Source organism: Suncus etruscus, chromosome 2 (assembly GCF_024139225.1).
Source record: "Suncus etruscus isolate mSunEtr1 chromosome 2, mSunEtr1.pri.cur, whole genome shotgun sequence".
NCBI classification, from domain to species: Eukaryota; Metazoa; Chordata; class Mammalia; order Eulipotyphla; family Soricidae; genus Suncus; species Suncus etruscus.
The window spans coordinates 140,051,726-140,076,226 of NC_064849.1; the positions used below are offsets into that span (position 1 = coordinate 140,051,726).

General features: G+C 38.1%; 1 protein-coding gene across 2 annotated transcripts in view; it reads left to right on the forward strand.

The window, feature by feature from the left end:
* The first annotated feature begins 501 nt into the window (after positions 1-501).
* VCAN (versican) overlaps positions 502-24,501 on the forward strand; it is a 108,186-nt gene continuing 84,186 nt past the window's right edge. For both annotated transcript variants that reach the window (XM_049766037.1, XM_049766036.1), the window contains exons 1-5: positions 502-805; positions 11,127-11,202; positions 19,476-19,853; positions 22,973-23,147; positions 23,287-23,414. In XM_049766037.1, the coding sequence (XP_049621994.1) occupies positions 11,133-11,202; positions 19,476-19,853; positions 22,973-23,147; positions 23,287-23,414 (751 nt within the window). In that variant the 5' untranslated portion in view covers positions 502-805; positions 11,127-11,132. The remainder of the gene's footprint in view (positions 806-11,126; positions 11,203-19,475; positions 19,854-22,972; positions 23,148-23,286; positions 23,415-24,501) is intronic.

Sequence of the window (24,501 nt, forward strand, 5' to 3'; positions counted from 1 at the left end):
AGGGGGATCCCTTCCATCCCCCTAACCCAGAACTGGCTGTATCGGGGGCGGGGAAGTGGGGAGGTAGGGAAGGGGAGGGAAGTCTGGCTTTTCTTGCACCCCGCGCAGTGTGACTCGGGGAGTCGCTGAATGGGGGAGCGCTTCAGTCCCCAAGCTGCTGGGAACTTCTGGTCTGCAAGGAAGAAACGCCAAGAGGTGGGAGTGCCTGGGGAGGGAGGAGGCTGGCAGTGCGTACCCCCGGGGTGCGCCCTGGGAACTGCCTCTCCGCCCCTCTGCCTGCTTTCAAGCTTGAGCTCTTTTTCTTAGGAGGGGCTGGAACTAACCGAACACTTGGGGAGCCCGTGAATGAACCCTCCTCCTCCTCCTCCTCCTCCTCCTCCTCTTCTTCCTCCTCCTCCTCCTCCTCCTCCTCTTCCTCCTCCTCCTCCACGACCTCCTCCTCCGCGCCAAGTCTCCTCCTCGGTGCTGACGGTACTGTGATATAATGATGATGGGTGTCCCAACCCGCATTTGAACTTGCAGGCGAGCTGACCCAAGTCTTTCTGGGGGAGAACTCCAGGCGGGGTTGGGCGCAACAGCCTGCCGAGAGAGAAGTGTAGGTGCAGAGAACGGGCGCTGGGGACCGCGATCCGCCTGCCACCAGCTCCTCCCGCATCCTCCCGCATCCTTCGCGCGCACCCGGCCCCGGTCCACCGCGTCTCCTCTATGATCCACTCCGGCCACGCCGAGATCATTCGCTCAGAGCTGCGGTGAATTTTTTTTTTTTTTTTTGGATCCCCAAACTGCTCTTAAGCCGCCTTCCAAGGTAATCACGCTTCTTTTGTTTCCCCTTATAAAAACTTATGGGGTGTGGGGATGGGGTGGGGACCGAGTTTTATGGGGGTATAGTATCTTGTATTGAGCAGAAGGCTTTTTTTTTTTTTTTTTTGTAAGGGCTGAAAGAATTAGTTGTAAAGGCGAAGTTAAGGCAATCTATAGATGCATGGAAAAATAGGTAGGTAACTTTCAGAAAGACCTTTCAATTGAGGAACCGTGGTGCTGAAAAGGATCCAGACAAAAGAGAGCGAGGGGTGGGTGGGGTAAGGTGGGTTATTAGGGGACTCCTGGAATTGGGGGATCGGGATGGTAGAGAACCTGCAGAAAAGTCATGGCATCTTGAGCTACCCCAGGCATCATGATACATGCTCCCCCCCCCCATTATACCCCTCCTTAACCTGCTAGAAGCAAAAGTTTGAATGGGGACTGGGAGATTTGCTCACTTACAAGTCCTGAATACCTGGTTCCTGGGGTGTGTGTGCGTGTGTGTGTGTGTGTGTGTGTGTGTGTGTGTGTGTGTGTGTGTGTGCGTGTAGTCAGTGCTCAGCGTTCCTGGAAAGCTCGGGTGCAGCTCCTGACATGGGGAACCGGCACCCCCAGGAAATCGGGACCTGTGCAGGCGTGACCCCCCTTTTCTCGCAGCCTTCTGGGTGGAGGTCCAGCAGGGTGTGCGTGTACAGTACCCAGTAGGGTTTGTGTGTGTGTGTGTGTGTGTGTGTGTGTGTGTGTGTCACTTGGAGGTTGTCAAAGTCCATCCCTGGTGCTTCTGGGTTCTTTTGTCCTACGCGAAGTGCGCCGGGGACCGGCCGGCACCGAGCACCATATGGGGGTGGGGGGTTTGGAAGCGCCGTGGGGCGCCAGGGCGGGAAACCCCCTATCCTGAACCAGCAAGGGTGTGCAAGATTTTTCTCTCACCCTAAGGAGGGAAGTGGAGTTTTTTTCTTTCGGGTCTCAGGGAACAAACCGGAGCTCTGAGCTCTCTCTCTCTCCAGACAAAAGGTGGTTTGGGATTTGAATCTGGGGCCTTTTGAAACAGTCCCCTGACCGTGGTTCTTGCATGCACTTTTCTTTTTCTATCTCTATCTCCTCCCATTTCTCGGTCCCTGTTGAGCAATTTTACTGGCGGTTCGAGAGGCTGCAAAAAAAAAATCGTGTCCCTAGGCTGAAGTATTCCAGCGCCTGGAGGATGCATGGGGGTACTGAAACTGCCTGTAGGTTAGAGGGGTGTCCAAGCGATCCTCGCAAACTTTCTCATACTAATCGGGGGGTGCAGTTCTTGTGTGTGATGTTAGGCAGCAGAGAGCTTAAAGGATTCGCTTTCCGAGTCCGCTGTCCCCGGGCCAAGGCCAAGACGTCTTGGCGGGTCCCAGGGAGATGCTTGCGGGAGGGGACGGGGAAATCTGGGGTGCGGACCCGCCGCGTGCGCGCAGACCCTGGGACAAAAAGACTGTCTCGCTGTCTGTGTCCCTCTGTTCCCATCTTTGTCCCCGCCTGCTCCATCTTCTGGCTTCTCTTCCCCTCCGCCAGATCCAGCCGGTCTTGCTCCTGCATCCCCTCCCCCAGGGCTGAGTAATGAATGGTTAGTGTGAAATCCCCGCCGCCGGGGTCCGCCTAGGCAGGCACCGGAGGGAGGAGCCCCAGAGGCTCCCTACTAAGCTCGGGGGGCTCCGCCCACCGGTTCGTGCATCGGAATTGCAGCTCCCCGATGTCTAGGAATGGGAGCTTTTTGTCGTGGACGTGGGCGCCCCTTACTGGAGAAGTAAGGGATGAATGGCGAGAGATGAATCCCGTCCCACTCCCTCTTTAGTCGTTAGTTTTGTATTCTGAATCTATGACAGAAATATGGGTGTCTAGTGGACCCAGAAAAGACAGTTTTATTTTTCTTTCTTCTGGGCCGACAGCAAAAGTATTTTATCTCGATGGTTGAACACACACATGGTTAGCTAAGGCCCCTGGAGTGGGAACACTGTCATCTTTTTCTTTCTTTCTTTCTTTCTTTCTTTCTTTCTTTCTTTCTTTCTTTCTTTCTTTCTTTCTTTCTTTCTTTCTCTTTTCTTCTTCTCTTTCTTTCTTTCTTTCTTTCTTTCTTCTTTCTCTTTTCTTCTTCTCTTTCTTTCTTTCTTTCTTTCTTTCTTTCTTTCTTTCTTTCTTTCTTTCTTTCTTTCTTTCTTTCTTTCTTTCTTTCTTTCCTTCCTTCCTTCCTTCCTTCCTTCCTTCCTTCCTTCCTTCTTTCTTTCTTTCTTTCTTTCTTTCTTTCTTTCTTTCTTCCTTCCTTCCTTCCTTCCTTCCTTCCTTCCTTCCTTAAAAAAAGAAAGAATATAGCGTATCTTTTGCAAATATTACTAAAACTCAATGGCGCTAAAGCAGGTAGCCTAGGACTCCCTCCCCCCCCCCAAGGCCAATGCTCTAAAATATATATTTCCTCTTGGCAAACATGTGTCCTCCTTCTTAATCCGAAATTTAAATGTCCTCAGTTTCTGGACATAACTCTGAACGTGCACATTTGGGAGAAGTGAGCGCCGGGAGGAAAAAAAGAAGAGAAAGGAAGGGACCCAAGGATATGAGATACAGGATGGGACAGATGCAAGCAAAATCTTGGAAAGGGCCGGATGAGTTTGTTTCGAGTTTTTTTAAAGACAGAATTTCTCGCCTTTTTCTTCTTCTGATTTAAATTGAATTAGAGATAGGTAACTCAAGTTGCGTGGACGCTTGCAAAAAGTAGGGGAGAAACTCGCTCCCGAGAGAAGCCCGGGCAATCAGCTAGCCGAACTGCTTCCAAGAAGGGAGGAACCACGGAGAGGGGGTTCCCTGGGAAGTTAGGGTTCTCCAGACGCCGCCACGTGGGCTGCGGCGTCAGCTCCCAGCCGGAGACTTGGTGTGACTCGTCGGGCTCCGACACAGCTGCTCCGCGGAACACGCGGGTCCTCTGTCGCTGGCGGGGCGCCTATTGGGGCTCCGCCCAAAGTCGGGGGGTGGGGCTTGGCACCACCCTGGGAACCGGAGCTACGAAGGCTGCGCCCCCGGAGCGCCCCAACGTTTGCAGACTCGCTGCAAACTTCTGTCCAGATGGCTTTAAAGCACTATTGGAAGACTCACTGAGATTTCTTTTTTTCTTGATTCTTGGGAATAGTAGACATGTGACATACTTGAGGGAGAAAGTCAAAATTTACCCCAAAGACATTTTTTTTTTTGGAGGGACAAGGAAGTGAAACGGATTTATTATTGTCCATGTATTGACTTTTTGAAAATGCTCAAGTCTGTTTAAAGGCAATTTATAGTCAATTCCAGAACGATCATTTTCTAGATGGTCTTATAGGATAAACTATTTGCCATTGGACAGGGACTGTCGAAATGAATCTAGGATTCATTTACAAACAGTAAATAACTATGCAGAGGGAATTCAGGACCCTGTGCATCTAAAGCTTTATTCATTTATTGATTGATTGATTGGTTTTTAGCCACACCCGGCGGTAAGTAAATTTTCTTAAGTACTGGTTGGCAATTGTGTCAAAACCTCCTGATAAAAGAATCATAGAAAACCCTAGAATACCATGTTGTGCGTTTAATAGAAAGCCAGTAGGCATTGATGGATGTAACAACTAGTTTTCTGCAACAGAATTTGTTCCCAGTTTGGGGAACCTGTAATCTGATAAGACTATATTACTAAGCTGAAGCTCTCTGAGGCTGACATAAGGCTACACGAGAGTTGGGAGCTCTTAGGTAAAGAAAGGATTGTCTTACAATTGTATATGCTTGTCCGGACTAAATAGTGCAAGAGTTCCAATGGATTCCAGTGTGATTGAGCAATTACTTCCTCCAGCAGGAAGTCCACAGTCCTTAATCTTTTAGTGGGCGGTGGGAAAGGGATGCGATTCAAAGCAATCACTAAGATTTATATGAGTTCAAAGTCTTGTTTTTCTTAATAGATAAAAAAAAAGAGAAGAAATTAAATGTAATCCCTAACTTATGTTTCCTGCTTAAAAAGTGAGGTTTGAAAAGAAACCCCCCCCCCCGATTTACATATTTACAGAGGTAGGTTTATTGTTATCCTCTGTGCTTGCAATCTGGAGGAGAATGCCTCCAATAGTCTATATGCATACTTGTAAGTTCTATTTGGAAAGGAACTAAAAAGCTAATTTAAGGGTGAATATGGTTAATGCTAAAGATATCGTCTTTGTTTACTTTTTCCTCATGTTATTATGGTTAAGTATTTTGTGGTTAATGAATGGTCACTAATTGACCATCAAAGCTTTTTGAAAGCATGGAGATCAACCTATGTAGTTTCTCAGCCTTACCTTTAAAATAAGTTCTCTTTTTCTAGTGGGATATGAATATATATTTTTTTTTTTTTGGTTTTTGAGCCACACCCGGCGTTGCTCAGGGATTACTCCTGGCTGTCTGCTCAGAAATAGCTCCTGGCAGGCACGGGGTCGGGGGGAATATGAATATTTTTATATTATTATGAATGAAAGTTCTCTAGATACTGAATTTTAAATGGGACATAGTCATGTGACTGAGCATAATTACTCAAGACACACATTTCTTTTGAAGAAAAGAGTGGATGACTGACTGAGTAGGGTTTTCTTTTACCACCCACCTTGAGAAATCAGCTAGGACCCACTAACACTCACTGTTTAGTGTTTACTTGCCCTGATCTAAGTAAACATGTTGATATAGTCCTATACTTCTCAGAAAATACAGGTCCTGTATTCTCTGATTTGGAATCAGATCAAGGGGGAGTAGAGAGTAAATGTCTTGGCCAAGCTTCACTTTAATTAATGGACTCTTTTCAGCTTCCTTTGGTAGCCTAAATTTGTTTAATTGCATACACACATGTAATATGTGTAATATGTGTATATATGCCTGGAGCTTTAAATACACACATTTATTACCCTCCCCCCTTTGTTTTCCTGCCACAACCATTTGTACTCAGAGCTTACTGCTGGCTCTATGCTCAGGCATCCTGCTGGCCAAGAACCATATGGGATGCAGGAATTGAACCAGGGTTGGCTATATATATGGCAAGTACCCTACTTGCTATCCAAGCTCTCCAGTCCCTGAATACACATGACTTCCATTTTCTTAAACACTACTTTTAATATTATTATTCAATTGTACTCTTATTGAGTCAGGGACAGATGTGTTTATATGGCCAGTGCAGTGTATTTTTGATTTATATGTTTGCCAATTACAGTTTCTGAAATGCTTCTCAGTGTATCTGTGTTTTCTTTATAAAGTTATGTATGTTGAACTGTAAATTCACTTGATGTAATGTGCTTACTCTGTACAAAGCCAATCAAGGTTTCTGGGTACTGATATAGGCCCCTTCACCCCGTCAGAAGTTATTTCTGAACATGGAATCTGTAGTAAGCACTGAACGCCAGATGTGGCTCTAAAATAGCAACAAAATAACCCAACAAAGAACCCCCCAAAGTTAGAAATGTAGACAGGTTTTATGTACTTTATTTTTCTATTTGTAGACACCCTACCTTATTTTTCTAAAATATTAAGAGATATTTGTGTTTATAAAAATGAGATTACCCCCCCCCCCAGAAAAAGAAAAAGAAAAAGAAAGGGGGGCCGGAGAGATAGCATGAAGGTGGAGTGTTTGCCTTGCATGCAGAAGGATGGTGGTTCGAATCCCGGCATCCCATATGGTCCCCCGCGCCTGCCAGGAGCAATTTCTGAGCATAGAGCCAGGAGTAACCTTTGAGTGCTGGCGGGTGTGACCCAAAAAAACCCCAGAAAATAAAAATGAGATGGCATAGGTTATAATAAATACACACATAAGGGATTATATTAAGTTCTCTGGGACTCATATTGATATAATTCTGTGTCTTAATAGTATTAACCAATCATATTTTCTACAAAATTTAAAAATGAGTTATTCAGAAGCACATTGTTTTTAAGAGCATATTGCCTATTGTTTTGAACAGAAAATACATTACAAAAATAGACTCAAGGAAGGATGGAACAGCCAGTTGAGTACTTGCTTGTACATGGCCAACCCTTGGCAAACAACATGGTCCCACACGTTCACCAGAAGTAATCCCTAAGCACAGAATAAGGTGTAATTCTGAGCACAGATTCAGGCATAAATCCTATCAGAATTTATCTAGTATGGCCTCAACCCCTTCCTCCATTAAAATAACACCTTCAAAAACTAAAAATAACAAAAACAAAAACAGAAGTAGACTCAACTGTACATGGAAATTCAGTGGGAAAGAATTATCTAATAGGTGATTTAGGGGACAACTTAGGAGTCTTCTAAAAATCCAAGTCAAAAATCTATCTAGTTATTTAAAAAAAATAAACAAGATCAAATACATCAAATGTGAAAGTAGGGAATGGCATTTGTGAATCATGATAAGAGGAAAAGCTGAAATAGTAAGTTTGGAATAGAGAAATCCATTTTCAGTACAACATAAAATCTAGATACCATATTAGAAAAGATTGTGGAGCCAAAAGTAGCACAATTGTGGTACATGCTAAGTGAAGATATGTTATATTCTCTAAGTTGTACCATATTGGGGGGAGGCTTCCAAGCAGCACTGAGGGAATCCATGGTCTCTCCCAGCAATGCTTGGCCAACCAGGCTAGACAATTGAACCAGACTAGGGTCTATGGATGCAGAGCAGCTTGTGTCTCTGGTTTCTGGGATCACAAGGACCACCTTAGCGGTGCTCAATGGGTCTCCAACATTATATCTGACAGTTGTAACAGAAGCATGTCATGTTGAGGTTCAAACTGGTGCAATCCAAAACAACTGCCCCTGATCATGAAGCATTTCCAAGAACCAATATATTGTATTTTACACGAAGAAACAATGTTCCCAGTGATATAAATAATATAAGCATGATATAGTTATGTGAAAATGAGCATATTAATTTATTCACAAATATTTTCAAGGATCCTGAACATTGTGGATACTGTAATGTACAAAAGATCAAAGACTATTCTTCTGAAATTTATAATACGTTGGGTAGAGGAAGTAAAATATATGCATATATATAAATATGTTCATGAGGAAAATATGTGGAAAGGAAATATATGCATTATTTAAAAAAATTGAATAATGAGAAAGAAGTTTGTCAGGCGAAGAACTGATCAGTACTAGAGGGCACATTAGCATAAAAAAAGTCTAACCTCAAGTTCAGGTTCAATGAACTTGGGCAGATCAGTGATAAATTCACACGATCCCTTTACTCCAGTGAAATCAACTACTGATATTTCCTGTTTAACCTTTAGATTTCTCTCCACATTATGACAGTTTCTGTTGTAAGAAAGTACCCAGGAGCAATATGATTGGAAATATTCATTATATCCATTCTGGGGCTTTGGTAACCTAGACAATTGGTTGTCTGGGGTTACTAATTTGAAGACTGAAGACCAAACCATTATGCCTGCTTCCTTTAAGTCATCCTTTGCTCAGCAGGGCTTCCCAAAGATGAAGAGAGAATACTAAATATGTGTTTACTAGGACATTGGCTCCCTCTCTCTCTCTCTTTCTGAGAATGCCCATCCTTGGCCTGACCCTTATCATCTGTGCAGACATTTGTCATGGATAGAGGTCCTGTTGACCTTGTCTCTTGTGTCTCCTTGGCAATTAAACAGTCTCAGCTGTGCTTTGACTGTTCAATGACTTTCTCCTCTCCTCATTGATTTCACAGAAGTGAAAGCTAAATTTAGATGCTGTCTCTCATATCTTCTAGGTCTTCCTATGCAGACAGAATTGTTATCACAAACAGATTACTCTATAGGACAGATTCGGAAGAGCTGGAGAATCTAAATGGGGATTTAAGTGTTGCTAAAAGCAAACAAAGAGACTCTAGAAACACTTCCTTTTTAGCAATTTCAAATGCAGAAGCTAAATAGTGTGACATAACAGTCAGGGGCGCGATATAAAATCAAGAAAATCTTAAGTTTAATGAATGTCCCATAGACTTCGAAAATTGGTGATGGTAAATGTAGTTCTCAGACAACTGAGGTCAGTAAAAACTTTCTGAAATATTTCGAATATGGAACTTGAGTTGCTAGATCTTTTTTTCTCAGGGAGGTTGGAGATTTCAGACTTAGTGAATATTCCAGTTATTGAACATTGACATTAAAATATATTTATGCAAGCATATTTAAATAATGGCTAGTTTTTCTTTACATTTTTAGTTAATTGTCTTTGTTCCCTAGCCTTGTTTTACAAGCAACATTGGGACATGTAATAAGTATATTTTTATATAAATGAGGGGCTGGAGTGATAGTACAGTGGGTAGGATGTTTACCATGCATACATGTTTGATACCTAGTTTCTCCTATAGTCCTTTGAGCCCAAGAGGAGTCATTCCTGAGTACAGAGCTAGGGTAGTCCCTGAGCATTGCCTGGTGTGATCCTAAAACAAAGAGAAATTATGTTCTCATTTTCAAGGATGGTGGGTAAGGGGTGAGAACACTTTAATAGGGATGAAGTAGGGTACAGAATTAGACTGAGCCTGTTTTTTGGAGATGAATTTAGTGTTCAGGAGATATATTATTGAAGGTCTTCTGAGTAATAGATCACACTTTTTCTTCAGGTGTTGTTATAATACTCTAGATATTGACCAGTATACCATATTATTTAATCAAGATAAATATTCAACCAGACTTATTAAATGTATTTCCACTATTAGTCTACTTACCCATATTTTTAATTGAACATTGGCATTTTGCTTTGCTTCAGAATGTGTTTTTGAGTAGAAAAGAAAATAAAGGCATTAATCATGTATTTGGTGAATAAACATCCTCAGTGATCTATTCTGAACCTGGCATTGTGGAAACATCATGGAAATTAGGAACAAGAAAATTATACTACTGCTGACTTCCAGAAGCCTAGTATTCTCAGAATGATCAACTAGATAAAACAAGTAATGTTTCAGTGCACATAGGAATGCGATTAAAGACAATTTTACTATAAGCATAAATTTGTACACTGATAATATGAAATTAATCCATTTTCAATTTTTAAATCCCAAGACCTTCATATACTTGCTCTTTTGACTCTTTGCCGCATGTCTAATGTATAGGGAAATTTACCCCCAGATACTCTAAGGGGCCACAGGTGAAAAATCACACAAATGGGGCTGGAGAGATAGCGTGGAGGTAGGGCATTTGCCTTGCATGCAGAAGGACGGTGGTTCGAATCCCAGCATCCCATATGGTTCTCCGAGCCTGCCAGGAGTGATTTCTGAGTATAGAGCAAAGAGTAATCCCTGATCGCTGCCGGGTGTGACCCCCCCCAAAAAAATCACACAAATGGCACAAAATTAGGGGCCCCAGAGATAGGAAAAGGGACCAAGAGAAGGAAGCACAATTGGAAGAGGGCACTATTGGAAAAAAGGTTGAGATAAACTGTTTATACACACACATATGTACATACACAGATATGTATATATATGTATATATAATGTGTATGAAGAAAGATAATAGAAATAGAGTTAAAGTTTTGTCAGAAAAAGATAGAAGAATGGCACTCAGGTATTTAACCAGACATGAGTGCCATAGAATTATACTAAATGTAGCTGGGAAGTGATCATCTGCAAAGATGATCTGCATTTTGGTCTGGGTTGGTTCTTTGATTTGTAGATGATTCCCAGCACTATTACTTATTTTCCTCATCCTTCAGAGAAAACTAGCTGGAAGAGAGCATTCTGAGAACTACTTTGTTCTACCTTAATCAAAGTCATACAATATATTATAGGCAAAGCCAGGACAGAGGTTTCAGTGTAGGGTCATCTATATTTACATATAGATGTATAACTACACCTAATAAGTTCCTGAAAATTTGATGATGTGCTTTTGTAAGTTTACTAAGATCTTTATTCTTTGTTTTGTTCTTTATTCTCTGTTTTGTGACTTCCCTACTCCACATTCCACGCAGATGCCTTTCACTATCTTTGTTGCTCCTCATCTTTTTTTTTTCTTCATTCATAACCAAACTTCCTGTGCCTAAGTAGGCTTTGTGGTCAGTTCTCTCTCTTTGTTCTGGCACTTAGCCAGTACCTACTTAGATTGTATTCTTTATTATTCTTCTCAAGCCTATTCAGTTTTGGTAGGACAGTATAATATGTCTTAGACTGTAATTATTTTAGCAATTATTACATAGAAGAGTAAATTTTTGGGACAACTACTTTTGTAAGTTTTCTTCCAATTTAATGGATTGTTGCTTCTAGTACTTTGTGTTCTTGTTTTTCTTGTATATTCAATGCACAAGTAGCATGGAATTTATGACCCTACATACTAATCTGAATGCTTATTGTTTACTTTGCCTTTTTCATTTCTAGGACAAGATGTTGATGAATATAAAGAGCATCTTATGGATATCCTCTACCTTAATAACAACCAGTGTCCTACAAAATGGTGAGTTTCAATGATTTCTTTGGTGCTTTGTTGAAATTTATGTACAGAGCATTGGAGGGGAATCTCTAGATAAAAGATTAAATTGTGGGGTGATATTTCAAAAAGGGAATGGTATTACAACATGTAGTACACTTGCCTTTCACAGGGCTAATGTAGATTGATTCCTAATAACCCATGTGTCCCTCCAAACCCTGCCAAAATGATCTGAGTGCAGAGCTAGAAGTAAGGCTTGAACATTGCCAGGGGAGGCCTCAAACAAAAATACACACAAGATTAATTTGTGACTTATTTAATGCTGAACAAGCTAAAAGTATTACTGAGTAGAAAACAGTACTCTTCAGGAAATTAATCAAGTCAAAATAATTCATTGAATGCTGAAGAAACAAGTGTGTTTACTTAATTACATCCATACTGCAAGAAAGGTTGATTTATGGCATTGAATTTATTTTAACAGTCCCTTTTCATGGAACAGAGAGATAATATGGTAGCTATAGGACTTGCCTTGCACCTGACTTTTCCTTGTTGGATTCCCAGCTTTCCACATGGTCTCCTAAGTATTCCAGGAGTGATTTCTGAGTGCACAGCTAGGAATAATTCTTGAGTTCTGATGTGTATAGCCCAACACTCAACCCTGAAGGAAAAAAAAGATTCTCACTTTATTAACTAATGAAATATCTGTTTTTAAACTCAGAAAATGACTTTAATAGCCCCATTGTGAGATATAACAATTTTCACACATTTTCTTTTACTGAACTATTTTTCAATAATTGCACTTGCCATTTTGTTATACAAGAAATATAAAAGAAATTGTGCATGCCAAGAGCAGACTTGAGGGTTGGGCAGGAAACTGGGGACAATGGTGGAGAGAATGTCACAAATGGTGACATTTGTTGGAATAATGAATTCCTGAAACAACTGTATTATGAACAAGGATGTTAAATAATTTTTTAAAAAGGAGCCTGTTTCAGGCTGCAATTTTATAGTTCTTCAAAATATGTATTACCATAACACCCTCATCACCTTAGTGTCACAGTCTTCCACCAAATATATTGGACTACTTCCACATTGATAATATTAGTTCTGTAGTCAGAATCCACAGGTCTTTTTTCTTTCTTTTCTTACTTTATTTTTTAAAATTTATTTTAAATCTTTATTTAAGCACCATGATTACAGGCATGTTTGTAGTTGGGTTTCAGTCATAAACAGAATACCCCCCTTCACCAGTGCAACATTCACACCACCAATACCCTCCTCCTTCCCCACCTCTACCTGTATTCACGACAGACATTCTACTTTGAAATATCTTTTTTTTTTTTTAATAGAAATACTATCACTCTCTGGGAGATAGAGTTTGAAAAAAAAAAAAAGAAGATTAAGATGGCTGGCAATAACATTTAACTTTTCTTTATAAGAAAAGTAGTGAAAAATCCTTGAGGAACATTGCAACTGTCCTTCACTTAGAACTAAAGTTTAGACTTCCAACTTAGAACAAGAAAATCAATTCACTCACACTATGGAGGAAATATGTGTGACATAGCTTCTGGATAATATTTCATTATAATAAATTTATTATTTTTGGGATTTGGGGGTCATCTCTATGGAGCTTGGTGCCAGCTTCCAACTCTATTCTCTGGAGCTACTGTTGGGCAGATTGGTGCAAAAAGTGAGTTGAGATTGGCCACATTCAAGGCAAATACTACAATCACTAAATTTTTCTCTAGTCCCAATATAATATTTAAGAGTATAAATATCAAACAGTATCTAGAATTTTTTAGTAATAATTTTTATCATTAATTTATATGGATAACTTACTTAATTATATTTATTTTTATTGTTTAATTCTATAGATCATTTATTTATTTTATTTTATTTACCTTATCTCCCCAGTGAGAAAGTTGTTTTTAATCCTCCCTGGTTGGCAGATGAAGACAATATAATATCACAAAAGTTTGAAGGCTTAGCTAATGTAGAAATTAAACAGTAATTTTTCTGTTAGTGATAGAACCTAGAGGGGTCACAGACATCTCTTTCCATGTACTATCACTACTAAGATAAATAGTTCGGGGTGAATTTAAGATTTTTTTTCCTTATGAGGACCAAATGTTGAAAATAGAAGACTCCTATTTGTCAAATACTTGTCAAGTTCAGAGTGGTATATACAGATGTAGGTTTGTTTTATTCAGTTCAAGTACTTTAATCTTAACTCTTGTAGTTTAAAGTGAAATCTTAAGGTTTTTCTGCTTATTTCTAGGCATATAAAAGGTCAATAATTAACATTAACGAACATCTTGTCTGATTATTGGTTTTAACTCAAAGAATTATTTACTATAGCTAGATGTATTACATTTAATATCTAGCATTGACCTAATTATTGAGTATTCTAATTTTGAAAAGTGGAGTCACACATTGCCATGAGTTAATGGGTGAAAGAGCAGTATTGAGAGAGTACTTGAGAGAGTGTGAAATTCCCATTTTTCAATCTGACATTTGGTCAAGTTTTTATATCTTTGATCAAATTGTATAATTGAAATTTATGTCATATTTGTTCTCCAGCATTTACTGACAGAGTGAAGATAATAACTGATGAACTACTAATTAAAGATTTTTCCCTTTACTCACTTTCAGACTAAAGCCCATTTGGTGTAAGCAGCAAATTCTCTTCTTAGTATTCTTTCTGTTACTTGCATTGTCAGTTACAGACAAGTTCTTACAGGGAGCAGGGCTTTCTCTTTGCTTTTATAAATAATGCATGACTAAAACTTTATCCTTTGAACTACTAAATTTCTTTACTAAATATATAGAGTTAGTGGACTTAGACTTAGTTCTTATGAGTTCTTATGATCCATGGCATTAAGAACCATGATATCACCCAAAACAATTTTGATCACACTGTTTTTGTTAATCCTGTTAAAACTGGAATCTACATTTCTCTATCTAGCTGAAGTTTTTAATTTTCTTGTAGCTTATAAGCATCCAGAACAATAAATAATTATTGGAAAATTTACCTTTTGACATAATTTTGTTCTAATATATAGATGAATAGTGCTCTTAATTTCAAAAATCTCTTGATTGGATAGATTGGGTTGAGTTCTCCCTCCCTCCCTCCCTCCCTCCCTCCCTCCCTCCCTCCCTCCCTCCCTCCCTCCCTCCCTCCCTCCCTTCCTTCCTTCCTTCCTTCCTTCCTTCCTTCCTTCCTTCCTTCCTCCCCCCCTCCTCCCCCCTCCTTCCCCCTTCCTTCCCCTTCCCTCCTCCTCCCTCCCTCCCTTTCTTCCATTTCTGCTCACATAGTTTTTCTGGTGGATTGGTGCCATATGCAGACCATATGTGAACTGAACTAGGGTGGTCCAAATATAGATCAATTTTCTTAAATGATATACTGTCTATTTTTTCAGCCCTGAACTGAACTTCCTATCTCTCCCTAGACCTCTACAAATGTGAAAGAATAATGAGTTTATGATTACTCTTAAGCACTTAAGTTATTTAAATTTTAATAATTTTAAATGAATTAATAGAGATTCATGATTTATAGCGTAACTGAGTTTGAGGACAAAATTACTCATTCTTAAAATAGCAATATTTTATTTGTCATCTAGTTGATTACCTAAATAATTTACAGGAGATAAGATGAGACTTTCTGGAAAATATAATGAGTATCATTAGGAGATTGGGGATCACACTTATTATTATCCAAAATATGCAAGAATTTTTAAAAATTCTTTTATAAAATAATGAAATCTATATTAAAAGTATATGAGTCAAGTTTGAATTACTTTGCACAGGAGATCACTGTGGACTTAATTGATTTATTTGAAAGATATAACATTTCCAGTAGGCATATGTTCAGAGAACAACCTGAAAAATCGGATAAGGAGAATTGTGGGAGAAAGCATTAATGGCTAACATGTTTACCTTACTCCAGTGGTTCTCAAAGAGTGGGGCGCGCTATTTGACCTCGGCAAACACTGTCATAACAAGCTAAGCCCCATGTTTATGTCGCTGTATATCTCTGGAGCTGAGAATTGCTGTGTCCTGCTTCAAACCCCGCTTCGAAAAGCTATGCTTTGCAAAACGTGCTCATTGTAGTCATTAGTCCAGAGGGGATTAATGAGATGATTAAAAAAAATCATCTCAAATTAGTTTATATATATATATATATTTTGCAGGTTAAAGTTTTTTTTTTTTAATAAAGATACTTATTTACAGGCGCGCGGGGGGTGTAAATAATGTTTTCTTCTTCCTAGGGGGCATGGCAGAAAATAATTGAGAAGCACTGCCTTACTCCAGGTCTCACCTTTGATTCCTGAGCTACATCATGGCCTTATCCCTAGTCCCCTCTCAGGAATCCTTAGCCCTATCATTTGAGGCTGAATATTCAACCATCAGGCCCTACACCACTGGACCTAGTTTTCCAAGGAGTGGACTACAGGATTCCTGACATTGTTTGGGAGCCCCTCCTCTGAAAGAAATAGGGAGGTCTAGATAAAAAAGAAACTAAAATAAAGAACTTTGGTTGTGGTGGTGTTGTTCCTGTTTTGATTTTTGACCATAACCATTTTGACCATAAAATGTTCAGGGCTTACTCCTTGCTCTCTGCTTAAAAAAGATCACTCCTGGCATTGCTCAGAGCACCCTATGTGATGCCAGGAATCAAATCCTGCTTAGTTGCATGTAAGACAAACACTTTACCCACTGCACTACCTCTCTGGCCCAAAGATTAATTCTTTAAGGATTTCATTTAGGGATGCAAGAAGAATTCCAGTTAACATAAAAACTAACGAATTCTCTGATTATATCTAAACATACATTTGTTCTGGCTTAGATCTAACTAGCAAGCTGGGAATTTTAGTGTCACTTCTCAATGAACCAATCTTACTAAGGGATTGAATGAGTCACATTCTGAGGGTGAATTTTAAGTTTATTTTTTTTAAGTCAAGGAGGTGATTACAAACAAAATGATACACTTGCTGTTAAAGTACAAAATGCTAATGACCTTAATATCTTAAAGATTAGCTAAGTACTGTTAATAGCAAACTTCATTTCATTTTTATTTAACCTTGTTAAGTGTCTTGATCCCATTTTGGAAAACTATAGATTAAATGATAACCACACAATCATTATAAATTTGGAGTATATTAGTGATTTCTATTACACATACAATCAATACAAGTCATATTATATTTACTTATAACATATAAAATAGTCTACATGCCAGTATTATTGAAGGTAAAATGTAATATTTAGCAAATATTAAGTTCAAGTTAATTTTTAATATTATAAAGTACTTTTTTAGAAAAAGTTATTTTTCTATGTTTCTACAGTATTCAAAATGTCCTATACCCTATATGTCCTATATACTAAATATAAATGTCCTATATACTAAATATATAGGACTACAATGATAGTTTTCTCATTGCTGATTCATATTGATAGTGATATTGACAGGTGTTATTGACCACATAACAACATTTCATATTTACTACTGGTACATTAAATGTTAGATATGCATTATTTTGTTAATTAACAACCACCCTTTTATCTAGAAACTTCTATTAACTCTTTTATTATATCTTCATTAGATGGAAATTGCTTGGATATTAAAATTTTTATAGTTGTTATCAATGCATCGCCAATATAATTAGTAGAGATTTAAAGATAGGTAAAAAGAGGTGATGGGATCTATATTCCCATAAAACTGAAGAAAGACACTGTACAGGTTGAAAATTTCAGAGGATTAAGTGAACAGAAGCTAACTCCCCTTCTGGCCCCCAAAGTATAATCAAGAAGTAATGTTTCACTGCAAAGTGACTCTGCTGGATTTGTCTTTATGATGAAAGCCTTGGTTCAAACACTGGACCACAGCAGGTCCTTCAAGTGTCAGACTTCCCCCTATCCTTGTCTACTTAAGTACTTTTGAAAACTTCCCCTCCTCTTTGAACTTTATTTTCATTTCCTCTAAAGTAATGCTTCAGTTATCTTAACAAACATTGTTTATCTCCTGACCTGTAGACACAATTTAAATTTCAACTGTCTTCTCCATCATCAATCAGACTTTCAAATCTGCATTTCCTGCTTTCTCCTCCCAGGGATGAGTCAGTCTGTTTTTATTAGCATCAGATACCAGCAATGCTAAACAATGTCAATGAAATAATACTCCTGGCAAGGTCTAGCTACCCCCACCCCAACTACACCCTTACATCTTGTATTATTTGAATTCTGATTTAACATGTACATGATTGAGAACTTACTTTTTCATTAAAAAAATAGGTTCTCTGTATTTTATTTTCTAATTATTAAATTATTTTGTAACTTAGAAAAAACGAAAGTATTAAAATTTTATATAATTACACTATTCAGAATAGCTTCCAAAATGACTTTTTTATGCTTTCTATTATTTTTTTTCTTCAGTAAATTTTTACATGAGAATTTGTATCTTTGCGCTAAAGACCCTTTATAAACCACATTTGATTATTCTCTATAGATGTGCCTTATACTTCTTAATCAATCTGTTAATAAAATGTATTTAGGCTATCATTAGTCCTTCCTTCCTTCCTTCCTTCCTTCCTTCCTTCCTTCCTTCCTTCCTTCCTTCCTTCCTTCCTTCCTTCCTTCCTTCCTTCCTTCCTTCCTTCCTTCCTCCCTCCCTCCCTCCCTCCCTCCCTTCCTTCCTTCCTTCCTTCCTTCCTTCCTTCCTTCCTTCCTTCCTTCCTTCCTTCCTTCCTTCCTTCCTTCCTTCCTCCCTTCCTTTCTCCCTTTCTCCCTTCCTCTCTCCCTCCCTTCCTTTCTCCCTCCCTCCCTTCCTTTCTCCCTCCCTCCCTTTCTTTCTCCCTCCCTCCCTCCCTTCTTTCCTCCCTTCCTTCCTCCCTTCCTCACTTCTTCCCTTCTTTCCTCCCTTCCTTCCTCCCTTCCTCACTTCTTCCCTTCTTTCCTCCCTTCCTTCCTTCCTTTCTCCCTCTTTCCCTCCCACCCGCCTTCCCTCTCCCTCCCTCCTGCAGTCCTCCCACCCTCCCTCCCTTTCCCCTCCTTCCCTCTCTCTCACTCCCGCCTTCCTTCCTTCCTCCACCTTTCCTCTCTCCTTTCCTTTCTTCCTTCCTCCCTTCCTTCCATCCTTTCTTCCTCCTTTCCTCCCCTTCCTTCCTACCTCCCTTCCTTCCTATCTCCCTTCCATCCTTCCTCTCTCCCATCCTTCCTCCCTCCTTACCTCTCCTTCCTTCCTTCCTTCCTTCCTTCCTTCCTTCCTTCCTTCCTTCCTTCCTTCCTTCCTTCCTTCCTTCCTTCCTTCCTTCCTTCCTTCCTTCCTTCCTTCCTTCCTTCCTTCCTTCCTTCCTTCCTTCCTTCCTTCCTTCCTTCCTCCCCCAATCTTTACAACACTATGATTTTCAGTTGTACATCTCGACATCTGTATATACCATACCACTTTGCTACCCCAAGTCAGGTTTTTCTCTCTACCACCCTTGCAATCAACCCCTTCTAGCCATTTCTCCTGCCACAACCCTCTTTCTCTCTAGCAACTGCCTTTCTGTAGTTAGAATCTGAGTCTGCTCTTTTGTTTTCTTTGTCTTTTGCAAAAGTGAAATCATATTATTATTTTTTTCCTGGTGGGTTATTTTACTTAGTATAAGTTCCTCAAAGTTTATCTGTGCTGTCATAAATGGCTATATTTCATCTTATAGCTGAGTACTATTCCTGTGTATTTGTGTATGCCATAATTTCTTTATCATATCACCTATCAGTGAGCACTTAAGCTATTTCCACATCTAAGCTGTTGTTGACAGTGCTTCAATAAACATAGTTTAGCTATCTTCTCAAATTAATGTTTTTGTGTTTTTTTGATAAATGCCCAGTAGTGGAATAGTTGAATCATAAAGTATCTTATAAATATACATATATATAAACGTTCTAGAGTTGCTGCACCAATTTATATTTCTACCCATATTACTCTAAGCCTGAATTGTTGACTCTAGTCTGTACTCATCGTTTTCCCTTTTATTAAATGGTTTCTAATATGTTCTTTTATTATTTGTATTTGTTTTGTTCATGCAATATATGTTACAAGTACTTTAAAACAAATGACATTTCCTCTTATAGAAATGACTACCATAATTCCTTACTTTATTATAAAATATTACTAAAAATGCATATTATCCTTTACATAAGGTCATTTATTATGCTCATATTTAATGATGTAATGCATTTCTGTGTTTCTTATATTTATATACTTAATTAATTTTTTATTGGAGAACTGCTAATTTATTTTGTTTTGTTTTTCTTCTTAGTCAAAGTGGACAAAAGGTTACCTGTTAAGGGCTCCCTCTCTGGAAAAGTCAACCTTCCATGTCATTTTTCAACCATGCCAACCTTATCACCCAGCTACAGCACAACCAGTGAATCTCTTAGAATCAAATGGTCTAAGATTGAAGTGGACAAAAGTGGAAAGGATTTAAAGGAGACCACTGTACTTGTGGCCCAAAATGGAAATATCAAGGTTGGTGAGGGTTACATTGGCAGAGTCTCAGTGCCAATACATCCTGAAAATGAAGGAGATGCTACACTCACCATGATCAAATTGCTTGCAAGTGATGCTGGCCTCTACCGCTGTGATATCATGTATGGGCTTGAAGACACACAACATACTGTATCATTGGCTGTAGAAGGTAAGTTTGTCTTAAATCTTTTAGACTAATGTATGAATTGGTGCCTGTTTTATGCTGCTCATTGTAAAACAATTAGCAGTAATAACTGGTGAGGGTTTGGACAAAAGGAAAAATATGAATCTAGCAGTTTATGATTTTCATTAAAATTTAAGTTTTATTTTTTCAGGGACCTACACAGGTGGATTTGGGGGTAGCATTTTTATTGAGTCAATATACTATCAGTCATGAGCATCTTAAGATATAGTGTTTAAAAATCATTATTCTATGTTATCAGTGATTACTTGCATGACTATAAAGACTGATCTACAATTTGTTTTCAGTTTTGCCTATATGCATACACATGTACTACATATGAAAATGCTTCCTTTCTTTTTCTCACTATTCTTGAATGATTATCAAAACTGTTGAGTATTTTTTGTTGAGTATTTTTTAATAAATATAAATTCTCTCTTAACTTATATTGGTGAAATAAATTAATTAATATGAAAAATATCATAAACATTGCCTTAAAACACGGGGGTCTCAATAAACATTTCAATTGGATTATAAGAAGTCATATATATATACTATATATACATATATACATACTAGCTTTTACTTTTTAAGTCTTACAAATGACACAATTTAGTTTTAGACCCCCTTCTGAGAAAGTTTCATTGTCATTTGAACTTAAATTAGGAGACAGCAAAGATAAATTCTTTTAGTTGTGTATATGCATGCCATAGCTCTTGAAGGCATAATATTTGGCAAGTTATTAAGCAAAATTTTAATAACCAGGCATGATGGAACAGATTTTCCTTCCAACCCTCCATTTCCCTATAAAATATTTACCTTTCAGAAATACATACAAAGGGCTTTATTAAAACTCTTTCTAGCATGGCCAAAAGGAAATACTTGGAATTTCAGATGCAACACATTAACTTCCTGAACTTTTTTTGCATTCAGAGTCTGTTTTTCCCTTCTATAAATCTATTTTATGTTGTCTACACAGCCACTAAATCTCTTAGAACCTTGGCTCTGCTAACCTCCTCATCATTTATATTAGCTAACCTATAATTATTTGATTTTATTTATATTTTCCCCTTCTACATGCATATGTTCACATAGGAATACCAATACTCTCCATTTATACATGTAGATAGATATACACGCTGTTAAACATATACACTAAAACATATGTATAAGCTTTTTAAATTCTAATAGAAGTTCAGAGTTCCTTAGAATTTTCATTATTGAAAAATTAATTATAAATTTTCTCCTTACACTCTTAAAATAATGAAAATGAACCTCTACAACCTTCTAAGCCACATGAAATCATCAAATTATTTAAAATATTGCAGAAAGTGTACTGTCTACTGTTTTCTGCCTTGGTCTTGGAGGTTTCTTTCTCTTTTCTTACTGCTTCTCTTCAATGCACACAAAAGACTTTTAATCACCAAGCAAACTATTTGAATCTTTGATGGTTATCTGGCTAATTTAAATACATTTAAATTCATATTTATTTAAACTATAAAAATCTTAAAAATTACTTCTTGGGCTTACTAGAAAGCACCATATTTCAGAGCAGTTCTTAAAGATAAATATTGATCTGTATGCATGTGATCTCTTTTGGAAGAGAGAAAAAAAATTTAAGAATGGACATGTTATACTCTTTTTATAAGTAAGAAATATATTATTGTCAATAACAAGGAAATTATTTGGAATGAAAAGAGAGTGGAAATCAAATCTTCTTCACAACAAAGTAGTATGAAATGATAATAAAATTTTTTAATAAAAATCTCATTCCATGAGACATACTGGCAGTAAATACTATTTACCTGTTACTTCATGACTCACTTGGTACACTTTGGGGAATAATTTAACAACTTTAAATAGAGATGCTTTTGTTGAAATGGGAGGAAAGGATCCAAGTCTATGCTTTTTTGCTGCTCTTTTCTCCTTGAGATTAAACATCACAAGAGGCCAGTGAGAGAGTACAGTAGGTATGTAACTTGCCTCACATGGAGCTGACCCTGGTTCAAGCCCAGGTGTCATATAAAGTTCCTTGAGCACCACCAGAGTGCTCACTAAACACAAAGCCAGGAGTCAGACCTGAATATAGGTAAACATTACCCCAAAATAAAACAAAACAAAAATCACTAGGTTAGGCAACTCCTAAACTATAATAATAAATAAAATTTGAGGTAAATACTGGATGAATGATTTCTACTTGAGGAATTTGGGGAACTTTATTTCAAGCTTTCTTTTTGATATAAGAATTATACATGTCATGTCCTAGCAAGTAAGCTATTATGTTTGTCAAATAATGAATAAAAATACTTAGTACTTTTTAATAATCTATAGTATGCATATCATATGTAATTGACCTTAACATCCATCTGATAATATAACTACTATTAGTTCTACTTTTATGAGGGATGAAATTACACCATGGTTTATAGGTACTTAAGGAACAAAATTTGAAGTGAAGCAAGAATTCTCACTAGTCTTGAGGATTTGTTTTTGTTTTGGGGTTACACTCAGCAGTGTAGTTCCACACTGGCTCTTTACTCAGAAATTATTCCTAGCAAGACTCTGGGACCTTATGAAATGCTGTGGATCAAACCTGGGTTGTCTGTGTGCAAAGCAAGCATCTTATTCGCTGTACTATTGGTTTGGCCCCTATCTGTTCTTTTTCAGCATATTGTCTCTGGAGGTAAATGTTTAATTTATACAGAAATGTAAAACATCTTATGAATATGTTTTATACTTGTGAGAGGAAGCTATTTTGCTGTGCTGTGGTTAAGTATAAAATCAATATTACCTATTGTTTTTACTTTAAATGGAGCAAGTAAAAAACAGAAATGACATTTGCAGTTGCTTTTCTTTCTATTTTTGTTGCCTTGGAGTCACATTGGTGTGGCTTAGCGTGCTAGATCATTCAATGGCAGGAACTTAGCCTGAGACTCTGCCCCCCCCCCAATTATACTTCATTGGCAGTGCTTCTGGGGAGAATGCAAGTCAATTAACGAGCTCTGTGTTCTGGCATATCCAGAAAGGTCAGGAAGGAAACGAGGGAAACTAGTATGATGGAGAGATTTGGAAAGACCATGAAGGAATGATTTGCTCTGTCTTTGCAGGAGTTGTATTTCACTATCGGGCATCAACCAGCAGGTATACTCTGAACTTTGAGACTGCCAAAAAGACCTGTTTGGATAATGGGGCAGTCATAGCTACCCCAGAGCAGCTCTTTGCAGCCTATGAGGATGGATTTGAGCAGTGTGATGCAGGCTGGCTCTCCGATCAGACTGTAAGGTAAGAGGTTTGAAAGAAATAAGATTAACATATATAAACTAATATATGAATTATATAAAGATAAACTTTATATATGTATATATAATATAACTTTTTGAGTTAAAAGAAAGTGATCCTTACTAGCTTTTTATTGATTTAGGTATCCCATCCGAGCCCCTCGTATAGGGTGTTATGGAGATATGATGGGGAAAGAGGGAGTTCGGACCTATGGATTCCGCTCACCTCTTGAAACTTATGATGTGTATTGCTACGTGGACAGTCTGGATGGTAAGATGTTTAAATTTCTCTTCCTAGCTACATTAGGACTCAGCCAACTGACAAGACTGGAAGCATTTTGGAATAGCACAAGAGTTCATCCTTGTTTAGGTTCCCAGCTACAACATTTAGTTTTAATGACTGTGTGATTCTGTGGTAAAATAAGCTTAAATTAAAGTGGAAAGGAAAGGAGTGAGTTAAGTGGTTATGCAGGTGAGAAATACCTTTAGTTAATAGAAGGGTTTCTTTTAGTCATGCCGTTGTCATGTCAAATATACATTTAGAGCATCCAAAAGAAATCTTGTAAGGGTGATTTCTATTCTCCTAAAAACATTAGGTAAAAAAATATTTATAACAAATGACTGTGAATCTGCTGATAAATGCATCCAAGAGCACCTGAGTAACATAAATGGACACAAAATGGACTAATTTATCATATTTAATATTATTTTATTTTGTTATCATGTAATTAGCTATATATAAATACAAACATATAGATAGATAGATACCTAATTGCATAGGTCTTTGCCAAATGTCATTGAAATGGTATCTTTTAGATTAAATTCATGGCTTGATGTAGATATGCAGTATTCCCAATCAATTTCCTTGAAGGTAAATAAACCAGCTCTGTTTTCTCATAATACTACCACCAAGGGAGCTTAGGTCCTTCTGTGTGTCTCTTATTTAATCTTGCTCTGATTGAGCTATGAAACTTTTTAAGGCAATAGGCGCCTAACCAGGAGAATACTAGAGAAATTTTGTTTCTGCATGAGTTCTATAAATTCAATACACTCTGCAAAAACTTTTCGCAAAGCTTTGATAAGTCTTGGTGGTAACAATTTGTAGGTCTTCTTAGTCATATTACACTCAGTGAGAGCTGGCTCTTTCATCTGCTTAAAGAATCATGACTAGTATTTGGGGAACTGGGTTCTGTTAGAAGAATAACTAAGAAACCATGTGCATAGCCCAGCACCAGGGAGGATTTATTAGTCATTTAGGAATCCCTTTGCTGCTAAAAAAACAATGTGATTCATAAAACCAGTCTTGGACTAAGTGGCTAATTCAAGTGTATTTTTTATATTTACATGAAGTAAATGTT